Source organism: Nothobranchius furzeri, chromosome 5, assembly GCF_043380555.1.
Source record: "Nothobranchius furzeri strain GRZ-AD chromosome 5, NfurGRZ-RIMD1, whole genome shotgun sequence".
NCBI lineage: Eukaryota > Metazoa > Chordata > Actinopteri > Cyprinodontiformes > Nothobranchiidae > Nothobranchius > Nothobranchius furzeri.
The window spans coordinates 30,238,724-30,256,223 of NC_091745.1; the positions used below are offsets into that span (position 1 = coordinate 30,238,724).

A 17,500-nucleotide genomic window follows, 5' to 3' on the forward strand; every position below is an offset into this window, starting at 1 on the left:
CTTCACCTGGCTCTTCAGCTACATACTCACATGTCATCAGGTTACCCTCAGCATCTCCAGCTAACGCCACGTCATGCAGATTAAAAAGAGATGTCACAGCATCATGCAGACATGAGAGCGGAGGGAATGACAGGAAGAAAGAATAAAACAACACCACAAAATAAACATTATTTATCATGCAACAGCAAAACAAAACTCAGCATGCAAGAGAAACAGTGACAGCGTGCAGAATGAACAGAACAGATCAACATGTAATCCTAAATACTGAACGTGCTAAAGTTCTTCTATGGTTTTATTTAACCATCATGTCTTATTGTACACAGAATATAAAACTAAAGTGGAGACAAAATGCTTTTCTGATTTGAACCCAAAATCTCAACCTGGTATCATACTTTTTTATCTTCTGTTTTGTTTCCCCCTGAGTCAGGATCATTATTTCTGACAGTCTTCTCCTCCCCAGATGGACACTCTTGGTACTACAGCCTCAAAATGGCCTCACCACTTAAAACCTAGTTAGATTTTTACTCAGCAGTCTTGTTTAGTTTAGTGACATCCTTGTTTTCTGCACTGCTGAATAAAACAGGACGAAGGATTCTGAGTCAGGATCAGATCTGAAGACCTGCAAGGTGGCAACAGCACTGTCACAAAACTGGTTAAGGTTCCTCTGAGAGCATCCAGGTCCGGTCTGCACTAATTACGCTGACCAGAGCTGCATTCACCAAAGAAAGTGAATGAAACTGGTCTTTGATAGGTGTGGATGTGAACTAGCTAATGATTGGATCCTAGAATTGAGCAGAACCTCTAAAAGGTCCAATTAAATCTGGACAGTTTCTCTAGCACGGTGCATCTGACAGCGCAGACTTGGCTTCAGGCCTTGGTGCTGACATTGACTCGTTGCAGCTGAGTCACAACGAGTCCAGGTCACTGCAGCTGCTGTCTTGTACCCTCTAAATCTGATGGTTCTGCCTCAGGTGTCAGGAGGGGCGAGGAGACGGCACCGGTGGAATTCTGCCAGTACAAACCAACACATAGCTGCTGTTGTCGGGTCAGAACTGAGTGTCTTCTGGTTTCAGCCCAAAAACATGCACTGGGGCTAAAACTGGGTGAAAGAAAATGGGCCAGAACCCAGACAGAGTGGGTTCATCAGAGGTGCTTGTGATGGTCATGTGACCTTTCATCACACAGTTTCCATTTTAAAACCTGAGGGCTCAGTTGGGGCGTGGGCTTGGTTATGAAATAAAAACAATTCAAATATTTAGCACCTTTGTGTTAGACTTCTGTGAGTCAGAACTCTGGACACAAACCAGGTTATAGCGGGGTTGTGTGTCTGTGCATGCAGCGGTTCCATGTTATACCTGATGGGGGCTCAGTACACACCAACAGGTGCACACATATAGTTTCATTAAATTCCTAAAGAATCACCAGCAGTTTTTACTAGGCCCTGTGTGGATAGTTGTGTCTGTCTGAAGTTGTGTGTCTGTGTTGTGGCCTTACTTTCATCAGGGTTGGGGGCAGCCAGGATGGCACTGTGCTGCTTCTTCACCTGCTCCACATCTTCTGACAGCTTCTCTATACAGCCTCTGATCTCCTCCACCTGAAGGTCAGAGGTCAACACACATGGTCAACATCTGGACCTAGACAGATTTTAGGAAGGATCTGACTGTGCCATCATGTTTCACCTGTTCGAAGAACTCATCCATGAAGTGGTCCCTGTCGACCTGGACCACCTCCTCATCATCATCGCTGTCCTTAGCCTGCAGACACAAAGGATGAAGATGATGACTCTTTGAAGGGCAAATCAATGCAGAAAAGGAACTACCTTATGCATGTATTACTTGTAGACTTGATTATTGAAATTTGTTATTGTCAAGATGTCCTAAACATTCCCATAGAGGCCGCTTGCTGATCCAGAATGTGAAGAAAGGCATTTCGGCAGATTTGGCATCTCTTTACTGGGTCCCTGTAAAATTTAGTTTACTTTCACATTTTACCACTGACTTCTAAAGCTCTTAACAAAAAGCTCCATGTTCTTATAAAGATCTTGCTCCAGATGTTGTCATCAAAGCATTTGTCTCTTTTTCTCTCCTGTAAACTACTGCTTCCTTAGCTTTCAGTTCTCAGGCCCCTCTCAGCTTATCATTTCCATCCGTGAGGCAGACACCCTGTTTCCTTTGAATAAGACTTTCCATTTGGAGAACTCTTCTGGTTAGCGATGGCTTGGCTCATCTCTTTAGTTATGCTGCTTAGAAAACACTGACTATACAGTGGGGTGTGGAAGTTTGGGCAGCCTTGTTAATCTTTATGATTTTCCTAAATTGCCAGTTGTTATGATCAAAGGTTACAAAAAAGTTAGTCCAGTTACATATAATCGTAGGACACACACACACACACACACACACACACACACACACAGTGAAATTTGAGAGGTGAAACAAAGTTTATAGAATTTACAGAATTTGAATATTCTCTGAAGAGCAGCAACATGGGGTCTCACAACAACTCTCACATGAGCTGAAAACAAAAATTGTTCACCATCATGGTTCAGGGAAGGATCCAGAAAGCTGCCTCAGAGAAAGCCAGCTTCATTCTGGAATAAGGTGGGTTGATGAGTTATTTGGGCATAACAAGGAGCGTTATGCATGGAGGAACAAGAACACAGCACTCCAAGAAAAACACCCGCTACCTACAGTAAAGCACGGTGGTGGTTCCATCATGCTGCGGGCTGTGTGGCCAGTGCAGGGACTGGGAATCTTGTTAAAGTTGAGGGACGCATGGATTCCACTCAATATCAGCAAATTCTGGAGACCAATGTCCAGGAATGAGTGACAAAGCTGAAGCTGCACCGGGGCTGGATCTTTCAACAAGACAATGACCCTAAACACTGCTCAACATCCACTAAGGCACTCATGCAGAGGAACAAGTAGAACATTCTGGAATGGCCATCTCCGTCCCCAGACCTGAATACTCCTGAACATCTGTGGTGTGAGTTAGAGAGAGCTGTCCATACTCAGAAGCCATCAGACCGTTGGTTACGTATTGTAACCCCAGATTCTATGAGTCTAGTCGCAGCCCTTAAGCTAGCTGCTATTGGAAGGATGATCTCCGCATCAGCCAATCATGAAGAGCTTAAATGTACGCCCACCAATAGTGGGCCCCCTCGTGGTATATAACCGCAGTGACCCCACTGCTCACCTCCAATGGCTCTTATTCCCATCATAACCAGTGGGGCCAGTGGCTTAAGGGCTGCGACTAGACTCATAGAATCTGGGGTTACAATACGTAACCAACGTTCTATTTTGTCTAGTCTTAGCCCTTAAGCTAGCTGCTATTGGAATAAAGCGCAGCTGGATGGGTTTACGCCCCACTGGTTAACACAACCAATGGACACACCCAATCAAATCTCCTCTAGTGGGGGACGTTCAGCCTCAGACCAGGCTTAAAGACTGAGGCAGGCACGATAAGAGAGGGGCCCCCACTAAAAAACATCATCCACAAGAGGATGAAATCCATCTCAGCAAGACTAATGAGGTGCTATAAGCATTCATTTAGCCTGCTGGGGTCCAAGCACTGAACGAGTGATGGATCCTGAAGACACATCTCGTAAATAATAACGAGTAAAGGAACAGGGTGAAGCCCATGAAGCAGCCTGACAAATGTCTTCCATTGACACACCACTGAGGAGCGCCATCGAAGAGGAAATCCCTCTGGCTGAGTGAGCCCTGAGTGCCTCAGGGGGATCCTGCCCTGATGATGTGTAAGCGAGGGAAATGGCGTCACACAGCCAGCGTGAAAGGCGCTGGGCCGACAGCGCCTGACCAAGGGAAGACTCCCTGTAGTGCACAAACAGGTTTTGTGAGCGACGAATCCCTGAAGTGCGTGACACATATCGTGCAAGCGCGCGCACCGGGCAGAGAAGGTGAGAAGCCGCCTCCTCCTCAGAATTATGGGGAGGAGGAAAAAGTCCAGCCAATGAAATTGACCTGGATTTGAAGGAAGCATTAATGCTTTTGGGCACAAAGGCTGGGTTGGGGCATAAAACAGCAGACCCGCCATCCTCCCGGATCCTGAGGCATGCGGGAGCCACTGAGAGGGCGGTTAGGTCACTCACTCTCTTAACTGATGCTAGCACCAGCAGCAATGCAGTTTTAAGCCACGCAGAACCACCGTTAGATCCCATTGGGGAAAAAGCGGGCGGGACACAGGTCTGTTCCTCCTGACACCTTTTAGAAAACGTTTTGTGAGGGGATGATTGAAAACAGATCTATCTCCAAAACCCTGATGACATGATGAGATAGCTGCAGCATATGTCTTAACAGTGCTGAATGCGAGGCCCCTGTCCATCAGTATCTGCAGAAACGATAGGACATCCGCCAGCTGGCAGGAGAGCGCTTGAACATTCCGTTCTGCGCACCAGTTCTGGAAAGCTGCCCATTTAGAAGCGTAAGACGCAATGGTAGAGGGCGCCCGCGCACTCTGAATCGTGGCGACCACATCATGCGGCAGCCCAGAAGCCTCTAAGCGTGACCGCTCAGCAGCCAGACCCACAGCCGTTGGCCTATTTCCGGAGGATGTTTAATTATCCCATCCGCCTGGAGAAGGGTGTCCGCCCTCCACGGGAGCCTCCACGGGGAGCCGGACACTAGCGCTTGCAGGTCCGGAAACCATGACGCGGACACGCGTCTGGGAGCCACCAGAATCACCGAGAGCTGTTCCGACCGAATTCGGTCCAGGAGACGGGGAACCAGAGGGACTGGTGGAAACGCATAAAGGAGCGTTCGAGGCCAGGGCTGGTGTGAGAAGGCGTCCGCCCCGAGCGGGGGTCCGTCCCGAGCGGGGGTCCGTCCCGGGGACTCAGGGAAAACCACAGGCGACACTGAGCGTTTTCGCGAGCCGCGAACAGATCCACAGACGGTTCCCCGAACCTGATCCAGATCTGTGATATCAGTGCAGGATGTAGACGCCAGTCGGAGTCGCGGGGTCCCCCTCTCGACAGGATGTCTGCCACTACATTCAGTACCCCCGGAATGAAGATGGCTCTGATGGACAGCAGGTGGACATGTGTCCAACACAGTAAATCTGTGGCAACACGCAACAGTGGGAGGGATCGAACTCCCCCTTGGCGATTTATGTAGGCTGCCGCTACCCGGTTGTTTGTGTGAACTTCGACATGACGGCCCTCGAGAAGGGCAGCAAAGTGTCTGATCACATTCCTCACTGTCATAAGCTCCAACACATTTATGTGCTTGTGCGTGTGGGAGGGCAGCGATCTGCCACCGTATGGGACAAGCACGTGCCCCCCCACCCCGACAGTGACGCATCCGTAAACACAGATACGTGTGACGCAGGACGTCCGATGGGAACCCCGCGTGAGAGGATGCAGGGGTTCCCCCAGTGAGCGAGGTCCCCGCCCACTGAAGGGGGAATCCTCAACATACGTCTCTTCTGACGTATTGGGTGTACCCGGAGGCGGACGAACCAGCTTTGCAAGCGCCTCGTGCGCAGCAAACCTAGCGGCACCACTGAATGGGCTGCGGACATCATGCCCAGGAGTTTCATGACTAACCGGGCTCTCACGATCTTGCGGGGTTGAACACGGGAGATCACCGTGGAGAGATCTGCCGCTCTTGCAGGCGACAAACGTACTCTCATTAGGGAGGCGTCCAACTCCACCCCGAGATACACAATCGACTGGGATGGAAGGATGGAGCTCTTTTCCCAGTTTATAGAAAACCCTAGGGTTGACAGATGCCCTGTCAACCTCCTGGTTTGCTGTGACGCCTCGTCCTTGGACTGAGCGCACAGGAGAAGATCGTCCAGGTAAAATAAGACCCTCATTCCCTCCGTGAGCAGTGGCTGCAGCGCGGTCTCCAGACATTTGGAGAAGGTGCGCGGGGCTAGCGAGTAGCCGAAAGGGAGGCGATTGAACTGATATTGAACTCCCTTGAACGAAAAACGCAGAAACTTCCGGTGGTTTGGAACTACTGGTATGTGGAAGTATGCGTCTTTCAGGTCGATTGACATGAACCAATCCCCGGGGCGCACATATTCCAGGACTTGTCTCATCGTTAACATGCGGAAATGCATTACTGCTATGGAGCAGTAGAACAGGGACAGGTCGAGAATCGGCCTCATTCCTCCCGACTTCTTTGGTACTACGAAGTAGCGGGAGTAGAAACCCGAGAGTTCTTGTCCGCGAGGGACTCGGGAAATAGCGTCTTTGGACAGAAGTTCCCGCAGCTCTAGCTCTAGCGCCTGAGACTGTACTTGCGATGTGAACGTCGTCTCCACGATCCCGTTGAAGGGAGGTGGAGTGGCCTGAAAATGAAGTGTGTGACCGCAATGAATGGTGTCCGAAATCCATTTGCTCATGATGCAAAGGCGGCGCCACTCGTGCGCGCGTTCCGACAGTGGACGCGTGTGCGCGGTCACGTGAACAACGTCTGAGGGTTGTGCATGCGCCCTTACCGCCGTCGCCCGTACCAGAGAACTGGGGGCGACCCATGGAGGGCTGCGCTCGAAAGGGCGAGTGCGAAACAGCTGGAACAGGCTGGTCCACACCGCGGAGCGTGGAGTCCGAGAGTGAAGGACGAGTGGGAGCCGGGCCTGTGCACGGGGGCGACAGAGTGCCAGCGGATGGAGCCGCGCGTGGTCGAGACAGCGACATGACATCCCGCCCCACCCAACGGCGTGGGGAGAGCGGGACGAGTTGGGCCTGGCCGGATGCTGGGGCCGGAGCGCAAATGGAGCGCACCCTTACGGCTGGCCGTGTATTATGACTACCTGCAGGAACATGTGTGCGTGCAGCAGTGCTTGGTGTGGGGAACATGTGTGAAAACTCGGCAGAGGATTCTGCGGAGGACTGTAGGATTGTGCTCTTTGAGTGACGTTTTTTGGGTTTTATTTCAAAACCAACAACATCAGAACAATCAGTAACACACACATTCCCCCCAAAGAGTCACTTCCGTGGCTGCTTTCGGCGAGGCTCCTGCACCTGGGTCTGCCAAGACGGCGTCTGCTGGCCCCGCCGGAACCGTTGTCCGCCATCTCGCTGGTCCCGCTGATGTGGAGCTGAAGCGGGAGGCCGGCTCCGTGGAGCGGGTGGTGCAGCTGGACGTCTGAAGCTTCCGCGCCGTTCGTCCCATCCTCTGGCTGAACGGCCGGAGTGCGAGGCTGACCGAGGGTGGACCAGGTCTCGCACCGTAGCCGATAGTTCGGCCGTCTTCTGAGCCCTCTCAATGACGCCCCTAAGATGGGGACCAAACAGAACATCGGTGGTGATGGGGCCATCCAGCATCTCCCTTTGCAGATGTTCCGGAATGGAGGGCAGGGCCTTCAGCCAGATTGCTCGCTGGATGAGGGTCTGCCAGGCAGCGATGCGAGCAGAACCGGTGAGCACAGCAGCACACAGATTGAGGATAGCATCAGCAGTCTTAGTTATGACGGCTTTCGACTCCTCGGGAGCTTCCAGCTCCTCCATCATCTTGGAGACGCCGAAGGCAAGAAGTGCGATGTTATTCCCTGCAGCGCCGGTCTGAAAGGCACACTGATGTGCGCGGTCGGTGAGCCGCGTCAGCAGCTGGTCATGTTTTGAAGCGGGAACAGCTCGCGGGCTAGCGAGGTGGTTCTTGGCGCCGAACAGCGAGGTCAAATCCGGCTCTAGCGGAGGAACGGACGGCCAGCCTTGGTCGGAAAACCCCTCGACCTTGGTGATGGGCGCATACATGGAGACTGGCGCCTTGAGCTTGGCAGGCTCGGAGAAGGCGGCAGACCAGCAGCTCATAGCAGCGGGGAAGCGCGGCCAGATAGGGTCTGGGCAGCGTGTCTGAGTTGCCCCGAAAATTCCCGCCAAATCATCCGCTTCAGGCAGGGCCGGTTCTGGCACAGCTAGCCCCTTGCGGGCTGCTGCCGCAGAAATGATGGCGGGCAGCTCCTGGAGCAGTGCTCTTACTGCTGGCAGGGAGGAGCGAGAAGCCACTGGGGCAGAAGGACCCGCTGAGCGAAGCTCGTCGACCTCCGTTATGTCTAGGAGGGATGCCGCCTCATCGTAGTTTTCGCTGTCGGTGACGTCATCCAGCCGGTTGAAGCCAGCCGGCTCCTGACCGGCGTAGAAGAAAACCAAAGCCTTGTCCAGCGGGTAGGAGTCAGCCACTGGAAATTCTTCGTCGGCGGCGGGAGTGAAGTACTCGACCCGGCGACTCTTCTCCGCCACGGGCAGAGCGGCACAGAACGGGCACGAGGCCTGCGGGGTCAAGGCCAGGCCAGCGTGGTGAGCCCCGAGACAGACCTCACACTTAGCGTGCAGGTCGCCGCTGGAAATGGAGCCCGTCTGGCAGGTCGGGCAGGGTCTGGCGTCGCTGGACATGGCTGGTAAGTTGTCTTCGGATAATTTTGCTCTTTTGGGATAATATTTGCTCTTTAATAAAGCTCTCAAGCTTGGCATGAAGAGAAAAAGGAGGAGGTGAGCAGTGGGGTCACTGCGGTTATATACCACTATTAGTGGGCGTACATTTAAGCTCTTCATGATTGGCTGATGCGGAGATCATCCTTCCAATAGCAGCTAGCTTAAGGGCTAAGACTAGACGAAATAGAACTGAATGAACTAGAGATGTTTTGTAAAGAAGAATGGTCCAGAATACCTTCAACCAGAATCCAGACTCCCACTGGAAGCTACAGGAAGTGTTTAGAGGCTGGTATTTCTGCAAAAGGAGGATCTATAAATATTTAGTTAATTATTTTTGTGGTGCCCAAATTTATACACCTGTCTAAACAATTATGGTACTTTCTGTAAATCCTATAAACTTTGTTTCACTTTTCAAATAAAACCATGTGTCTCCTTTATGATATAACTGGATTTTTCTTAATCATAACAATCAATGATTTATACAGGAGAATCATGCCCAAACCTTTGCACCCCACTGTCTTTACTCACTCAGCTGCCCTTAATTTCCATGTTTATGTCTACTGAAACTGCTGGTATCAACTGTGTTTTCTTGATTTATCTTCTATATAAATGAAGACTGGTCCAAACTTTCTGGGTCTGGGTCTCATTCATACCCTCTCAGTCAGTCTGTCCTGGTTCTGGCGGAGGTTCCTTCCTATTTTCATTCTGCGTGGAGTTGCGTGTTCTCCCCATGCATGCGTGGGTTTCCTCCGGGTACTCCGGTTTCCCCCACAGATCACAACATGCCCTATAGGTTATAAACTGTAAGTCGCTTTGGATAAAAGCGTCGGCTAAATAAATAAACATAAACATAAACATTTTCTTGAGCACCTCAGAATGGATGATTGAGCTTACGCATGTAGGGGAAAATTAACTAATCAATAACTAATTAGATTTGATTATATTCAGCTTGAATCTGGATCTGATCAGAATCTGGTTTTGTTTTTATAGAGTAATGTTTAGTTGTGAATCAGAGCTGTATAAATAAACCAAACTAATATCAACCCTAACCCTTGTAATCAGATGGACATCCTTTTGTTTACAGTTTATTTGAAGCACACACGTTTAATCAAAATTCCAATAAATGTCAGAGAAATGTTTTTGCAATCAGCTGATATTTGTGTGATACCAAAAGTGGATTATACTAAACTATTGAAACATTTCCCCAGTTATTTCAGATCTGTTTTCATAAACCCTGCAGCCTCAAAAACAATGGGTCAGAATGTTCTCCCTCCAGGTGAGATTCAGCCATGCACACACGCATCTACCGCCGCAACCATGTATGCACACACGCACACACACACACACACACGCACACGCACCTATGCATACACTCACCCACCCACCCATGCACACACACACACACACACACACACACACACACACACACACACACACACACACACACACACACACACACACACACACACATGTATGCACCCTTGCACCCACCCACGCACGCATACATCCATGCATGCACTTACCCACACATGCACGTGCGCATGCATCTAAGCATACACGCACCCAAGCACCCACCCACCTACCAAGCCCCCATAATTCAGGTCAGGATATGAATCAAAACAGGAAGTGAAATAAATTGCAGTTCCACCCTCATCCACTAGGGGCTGGTGTCAGAAGCGAGCAAATCCTCATTGACTCCCATGTTAAAAATACCAATTTCACAGCAGAAATAAACATGTTTACAGCCTGGTACCAAAACATGTTTTTGGTTTAAATGATCTCGTTTACACTCATGACAACTCTGAGGGGGGTGAATTTTTTTCTCACCCTTCTGTTTAAGTGTATTAAAAGCCTAAAATTCTGTATAATTAATGAGCATCAGACCCACGTGACCACAGAGCTAGCTCCGGGGAAAGGCCTCAGTCTGAGCCTCGGTCTGGCCTGGAAACTGTTCCGCCATTTTCAGTCTCTCAACTTAGACCATTAGTTGTGCCGTTTGTGTGTTCTTTTTGGATATTTTTTGTGCAATTGTTGGACAAAATGACTTGCTGTGGCATTAATTGCACTAATAGAGCGCCCAAGGAGTCTCCACTTAATTTTTTTTGGTAAGTAAAATTGTATTTATGTAGTTTAGGTCACTGCCGAGCTGAGCTTAGATTTTAACATGTACTGTTTAACCATGAAATTTAAATGTAATAGGGTAAAACCCAGTGCATTTAACATAACGCTGCATTTTTGAAAATGGGGTTGAATTATAACATGTTGGTGGAGCTGCGTTCCAACTATCGGTAGGGACTCCCTCCCTTCAGCGGCAGCTCGGCACATCTCTGATCGTAGCGGCGCTTGTCTGCTGTGCGGCTGCCGGCTTGTGGAGCTCTCGGAGACCTCTGTGTTCCACCCGGTTTTACCCAGCGGCCAGCCCGGCGTACCTCTGACTCAGAAGCTCTGGTGTTGTGCACAGTTAACTCTGGTTGTAGCTAGGTAGCTTCCTCCATTAGCTTAGCTCCCACCTCCACGTTAACTTTGGGATAGCTTCCGGTTAGCTTGTAGCTACATTAGCTTCAGTTCGACCGGTGTCATCATTTGAACCCAGCCTTACAGCCCCGCCTCTTTTCCCTTTTTTGGAATTGTCTGAGTTTGACAAAGCCTGTGACATGGTCAAAATGGTGGTGGTGGCTGTCATATCCAGTGTTAGCACACACCAATGTTTTGATTTAGTCAAGTGTATATTGGGATTTTGCGACATGCAGTGTGGCACATTTTTACGGCGACCCGGAAGTTGGGGAACTGAAGCTGTAGTAGTGTGCGTGTGTTAGAGCTGTTAGTAAAGTGAACAAAACAGTACAGCAAGTATCTTCATTCACTTCACATGGTGTCAGAAGTACATGGAAGAAGGAGCTACTGAGGTGACATGGCCAAATTCAATCCGTCGTCGAGCTTTGCCTTCGATAAGCTGGGGGACTGGCCAGAATGGCGTCAACGTTTCCTCCGCTACTGGACCACGACAAAGCTAGACAAAGATGACGGAGCAGTTCAGGTCAGCTTTCTGATATACGCCATGGGCCAGGAAGCCGAAAACATCTTCCAGTCCTTCGTTGTTGACAACGTGGCTCACAGAGACGACTTTGACCGGGTGCTAGCTAAGTTCAACGAGTACTTCATTCCCAGAAGGAACGTCATACATGAACGCACATGCTTTCACCAGCGCACACAACGGCTGGGTGAGAAAGCAGAGACGTTTATAAGAGCATTATACGAACTGTAGGAACACTGTGAATTTGGAGCGGTGAGAGATGAAAACATCAGAGACCGGATAGTTGTCGGCGTGTTGGACAAGGAAGTGTCACACAAGCTACAGCTGGCTAAAGACTTGACTCTGGCATTTACTATCGAGACAGTGAGGCAAGCAGAGGAAATAACGGCTCAAATTAACCTACAAGGTGGAGCGGCAGGAGGCGCAGTGAACGAGGTTAAAAGAAACCGAGGCAAGTACTGCACACCCCGCAACAAGCCGAAAGACAAAGCCCAGCAACGACAGCAGTGTGGCCGATGCGGGAAACCTGGCCACGAAGCAGAGGAAACGTGTCCAGCCAGAGGCTCAACATGCAACTCCTGCCAGAAGGTAGGTCACTGGAGAAAAATGTGCCGAAGTGAGAGAGGTTGTAACTGAGGTTGTAGCTGATCAACCTCAATCATACTTCCTGGGAGCTGTAAACAAGACAGCGGTGGAGAATGAACACTGGTTCATCAATCTGCTGAAAGGTTCAACGCTGGTGGAGTTTAATATAGACACCGGGGCGGACGTAACAATCATCAGCGAAGAAGCTTACCTGTCAATCACACCTAGCCCACTGCTGCAGCCAACACACATCCTATTGGACAGCCCAGGGGGGAAGATTAAATGCATCAGCTGAATTCAGAGCTCAGTCACCTACAAAGGCAAGAAATACCTACTCACAGCGTATGCTGCACGTGGGAGATCAGTGAACAACCTGCTGAGCAGAGAAAAATCTGTGGAAATGAAACTGGTGAGAAGAATTGAGGAGGCAATTCACAGCAGGCCTGGCCATGTGGGGGGCCATTTGGGGACTATGGAACTTTAAAAACAGAACCAGTGAAAATAGAGCTGAAAGAAAATGTTGCACCGTATGCCATGTTTACTGCTAGGCGGGTACCTCTCCCGATGCTGCCTAAAGTTAAAGAGGAACTCCAGAGGATGGAAAAAACAGAGTAATCGAGAAAGTGACCCAGCCCATGGAATGGTGTTCCCCAATGGTGCCCATTTTGAAAAAAGTCACTGGCAAAGCTAGAATCGGTGTGGACTTTAAAAGACTGAATGAAGCAGTCAAAAGAGAGCAGTTTGTTCTCCCACAGCTGATGAAATAATAGCTAAGTTAAGTGGTGCAACACTCTTCACCTCACTAGATGCAGCCAGTGGATTCTTCCGGATACCACTGCACCCAGAAAGCTGCAAACTCACCACATTTATCACACCATTCGGCAGGTTCAACTTTAAGCGGCTGCCCTTTGGAATAAACAGCTCTCCTGAAATCTTCCAGAGGAAGATGACAGAGACCCTGCAGGGATTGGAAGGAGTAAAGGTGTTCATGGACGATGTCCTGGTCTTTGGTGCCACAGAGGAAGAGCACGATAGCCGACTCGATAAAGTGCATAAATAGCGCCGGCCTGACACTCAACCGAGAATGTTCGTTTAAACAGAGAGAACTACGTTTTTTGGGGCACCTAATTGACCAGTCTGGAGTCCGACCCGATCCAGACAAAATCAACGCCATACAACAACTCTCTCCACCCATGAACATGAACTGCTTGTGCCCCTCATCAACTCCCGCAGCTAAGACAACGTCCCAATCTGGTGTCAGCGTCTCCTCATGAGACTGATGAGGTTTAATGCCGTGGCGGAGTACTGCGTCTCCCTAGAACCACCAGTGCACAGGTCATCCAGAACCTTAAGACTGTTTTTGCCAGATTCGGATGAGGTGGTGAGCGATAACGGGCCTCAGTTCGCGAGTGCAGAGTTCCGGGAGTTCGCCAAGAGTCTGGACTTCAAGCACTGCACTTCGAGCCCTCACCACCCACAAGGTAACGGCCATGCAGAATGGGCCGTACAAACAGCCAAAAAAATACTGAAGCAACAGGACCCTGTGATGGCCCTGCTGGTCTACAGATCCACAACCTGCTCCACCACAGGTTATAGTCCTGCTGAGCTTTTGTTAGGAAGGAAGTTGCACACTACACTTCCCACCCTGAAGGAAAATCTCCGACCCAAGTGGCCCAATCAATCCGTGGTGAGAGAGAACGACAGGAGAGGAAAAGCGAAGCAGGCTTACTACTACAATCGTCGCCATGGATCCAGATCACTGCCACCTCTGCGCCCTGGGGACAGAGTGCTGTCCAAGCTGGACAATCAGGCATTGTGGGCTTCACCGGCAGTCATCACCGGAGAGCACATCACTCCGAGAACCTACATCTTGCGCACAATGGATTGGGGCATGCTATGTTGGAACAGGCATCACCTGCAGCCGGAGCCAGTCTATGACCCCACTGCAGCGCAGCCTGTCAGCACACAGACACCTCCGGTGATGGACTGTCAGACCCTGACTCCTGCTTTGACGGGAGCTGGCCCGGCTAGTCAGGCGGCTGCCGCGGATGACCCTCCACTCACTAAGCAGACTGTGACGAGGTCGGGTCGTGTGTCCAGGCCAGTTCAGTCGCCCTTATGGCCTGTTACCGAAGAGGGTAACTCGTTTCAATGGGTTAAGTTGAGACCCTGTTCACTTGGTTGTGTTTGTTCTGCAAGATAAGTTTATTCATTTTATTTTAGGCTAACCGCTATTTAATTTGATTTTTAAGAAATATAATTAGCCGTTAAAATGGGGGAAATGTCATATCCAGTGTTAGCACACACCGATGTTTTGATTTTGTCAAGTGTATGTTGGGATTTTGCGACATGCAGTGTGGCACGTTTTTACGGCGACCCGGAGGTTGGGGAACTGAAGCTTTAGTAGTGTGCGTGTGTTAGAGCTGTTAGTAAAATGAACAAAACAGTACAGCAAGTTTCTTCATTCACTTCACAGTGGCCACCTCCCATTTTGGCACAAAAACTTATAATTGGAGCCTATGGACACGAATTGTCCAGTATAAATATCGATGGCACCTATGCATCCATGCATGCACCCACAAATGCACAAAGAAAAAAACATCTAAATGACAACAAAAATATTGGCCGCTAGTGGGCCCAAATGGTCATGTTCTGACTTGGTTTACATGTTGGTTCTGGGTTCTGCTGCCTCAGTTTGTTTTACTTGCTAAGCTGAATGTGTCAAACCACATACAATCAGCTGCTCAGGATCATGGGAAATAAATACGGCTGGTCTCCACTGATAAGTCCAGTCCACCAATCAGCTGCAGCCATCAACACAACAACAAGAGAACAGACAGAACAAACACACAACTTCTTATGTGTTTGCTCTGTCTGTCAGAGCGAGATTATGTGCTGACGCCTGATTGGCCCAGAACCAAAGCATGATGGACAATGTCTAACCTGGTGTGAAACCTTAAAGGGGCATTATGGAAGTTTGACAGCCAAAACATGTATAGAAATAATAAATGTCTTCTTCATACATTCTCCTGCAATGCCCTGATCCTGTAGAACGAGCCCTGGCATTTTTACTGTGATTGCCTGTTTTTCTGTAAAATCACAGAAAAAGAGAGCTACTCGGGTCGAGCAGGCTGCTTCATGCGCTTTCACGCTCAGGCATAGCCCGTAGCATTAGCTATCCGTAGCTTTAGCAGCAGAGAGAGAGGCAGTGCCATTTTGTCGCTGTTCCTAACGCCTAGTGACAAAGCTAGCTACATTTCTGAGTACCCTTAGCTACTTTCTGTAGAACTTTCTTCTAGATCAGGGGTGTCAAATATGCGGCCCGCGAGATGGTTGTGTAAACTTTAATTTCATACTTTACAATGTAGAGTGAAAATAAACTCATCACTGTGAGCAAATTTTCTCTGTAATGAGTATAAATAAGACAAAGCTGCGCTCAAGGCTCACACAAGAACTTGAGTCACATCCTGAAGTTGGCCGCCACTCAGGATGTGACTTCTGATATTGATGTGCTGGTGAAAGCTAAAAGATGTAAAGTAAAATGAGTCAAATATACTTTAAGTGCTGCATGAAATTGATCTTGCCATGTGATCTGTAAGCTCTTTGAATCACTAGGGAATGTTTTTTTATTTGTTGATTTTTTTATTTTTTTTATTTTTTCAAATTTTCAAGTACACTTCAGGTGTACTTGTACTACACTGTCCTCAGGCTCCAGCCTTGTTTTATATTGATTGTATTAAAACAAAGAAAACAATCTGAAGTTGTTTTTAATTTGCTGGTCCGGCCCACTTGGGACTAGATTTCCCTCAGTGTGGCCCCTGAGCTAAAATGAGTTTGACACCCCTGTTCTAGATATTTCCTGCAAATTAGCAACAAAATAGCCATTTTCGCTCCGAACCGTTCTTTGAACGTTGTTTCAGCTGTCATCAAGGATATAAATGTTACAGATAAAAAGGTTGTCACTGGTGCTTTTGCTCACCTAGTTAGATGTCAGACTCTCGTGCTGAAGTCCTGGGTTTGATTCTGGATGTGAACATAGTTCATTTAGAGTTTCTTTTTTACATTAATGGTATTTTTTTTACAGTAAGATGCCCACATTTTTATTTGAGACTCGGCCGAACGGCATTGAATTCACAGATAAAAAAGATGTGGGTTCAACTTTCATTTTAGAACAATTTTTCAAGCAAGGAATCTGAGCATGCAGGAGGACTGACCCATCTTAAACCTTTGTCGGCTGTGCTGAAGAGAAAGGTACAGAACCAAACTATTTAATTAATTAGCTACGCATTCTCCTGCCCTCTGTCCTCCGGGCCACACACACACACACACACACACACACACACACACACACACACACACACACACACACACACAAACACAAGGGACTGTCTCAGCTGTTATTTTCGTTAAGGAGTGTGCACGTACAGCATGCGCGCCTCGTGCACAAGCCTCCTATTCAAGCTGCCATTATGCTTTTGGCCTGAGGGGGCAATCGTGAGCATAAAAATTGAAAACTCCGTAAAGTCCCTTTAACCTTTGTTCACTCCTTAAGAACTCTACTCTGAAAAGTAGAATCTAACATGTGGGTATTAAATTGGTCAAACCGGGTCGATTAAAAGGTTTGGTGGCTCAACGATGTATGACAATCAAAAATACCTTCTGCAAACTAAAAGCTTCTGGGCCAGAATAGTTCAGATGTACTGCTTCCTTTTGGAGTCTAAGGTTAATTAATTAAATTGCTGTTATTTGTGGTTTAGCTAACTAGGTGTAACTTGGTCCAATCTGGTCTTGGGATTCTGATCAGGACTGGTTTCTGGTCTTGTGAATGCAGCCTGTGAATACAGCTGTGTCTAACTCAGACCAGGTCCCTGAAGGCATCATGGAGCGCCTCCTTCTGGAAACTCTCCAGTTTTTTCCCCTTTTTTTCTGGAAGTGACAGCAGAGGACTCAGTGTCCTTCAGAAAATCAGCTGATCTGTGAGACGCCCAGAAGATAGGCCGAGCCCATGCTGTCATCCTGATGACCCTCTAATGAACAACATCTGGGACTTTAAATCAAACTGCCTCACAAGAAGTGAACAAATCAGTAAGATAATAAAGTTTAATGTAGAATAATAATGTTTGTGCAAAACCTGATCATATTTGTTATAATTAATATTGATGTTGTTTTCAGGAATTAGTTGAAATGATAAATATTTTTGCTGAAAGAAAAGCCTACCAGTAACTTTGAAGGGTCTTCATGAGCCACTGAGGACCTTGAGAAGGCTCCATAAACACCAGGGGCTTTCAAAGGTCAACAGGAGCCACTAAAGCCCCTTTTCCAACAGCCCTAATCAGCCTGACTGAAATGGGTTTTGTCCATTTGGACAGTCTTTTCCAACTGCAAGGGTCTGAATTTCCTCCCGACTTTTCAGTATCTGCTTTGTTTTATTAAGCTGTGCTGAAAATTGCAGCGTCAGCGGCTGGCACCCACTGATTAGC

The 17,500-nt window shown here is 48.5% G+C and overlaps 1 protein-coding gene across 1 annotated transcript in view; it reads right to left on the reverse strand.

Moving 5' to 3' along the window:
* Positions 1-17,500, reverse strand: part of stx1b (syntaxin 1B) — a 76,170-nt gene that overhangs the window by 24,392 nt on the left and 34,278 nt on the right. The window contains exons 2-3 of the mRNA XM_070551552.1: positions 1,680-1,754; positions 1,495-1,594 (exon numbers count right to left, since the gene is read on the reverse strand). Of these exons, the coding sequence (XP_070407653.1) occupies positions 1,495-1,594; positions 1,680-1,754 (175 nt within the window). The remainder of the gene's footprint in view (positions 1-1,494; positions 1,595-1,679; positions 1,755-17,500) is intronic.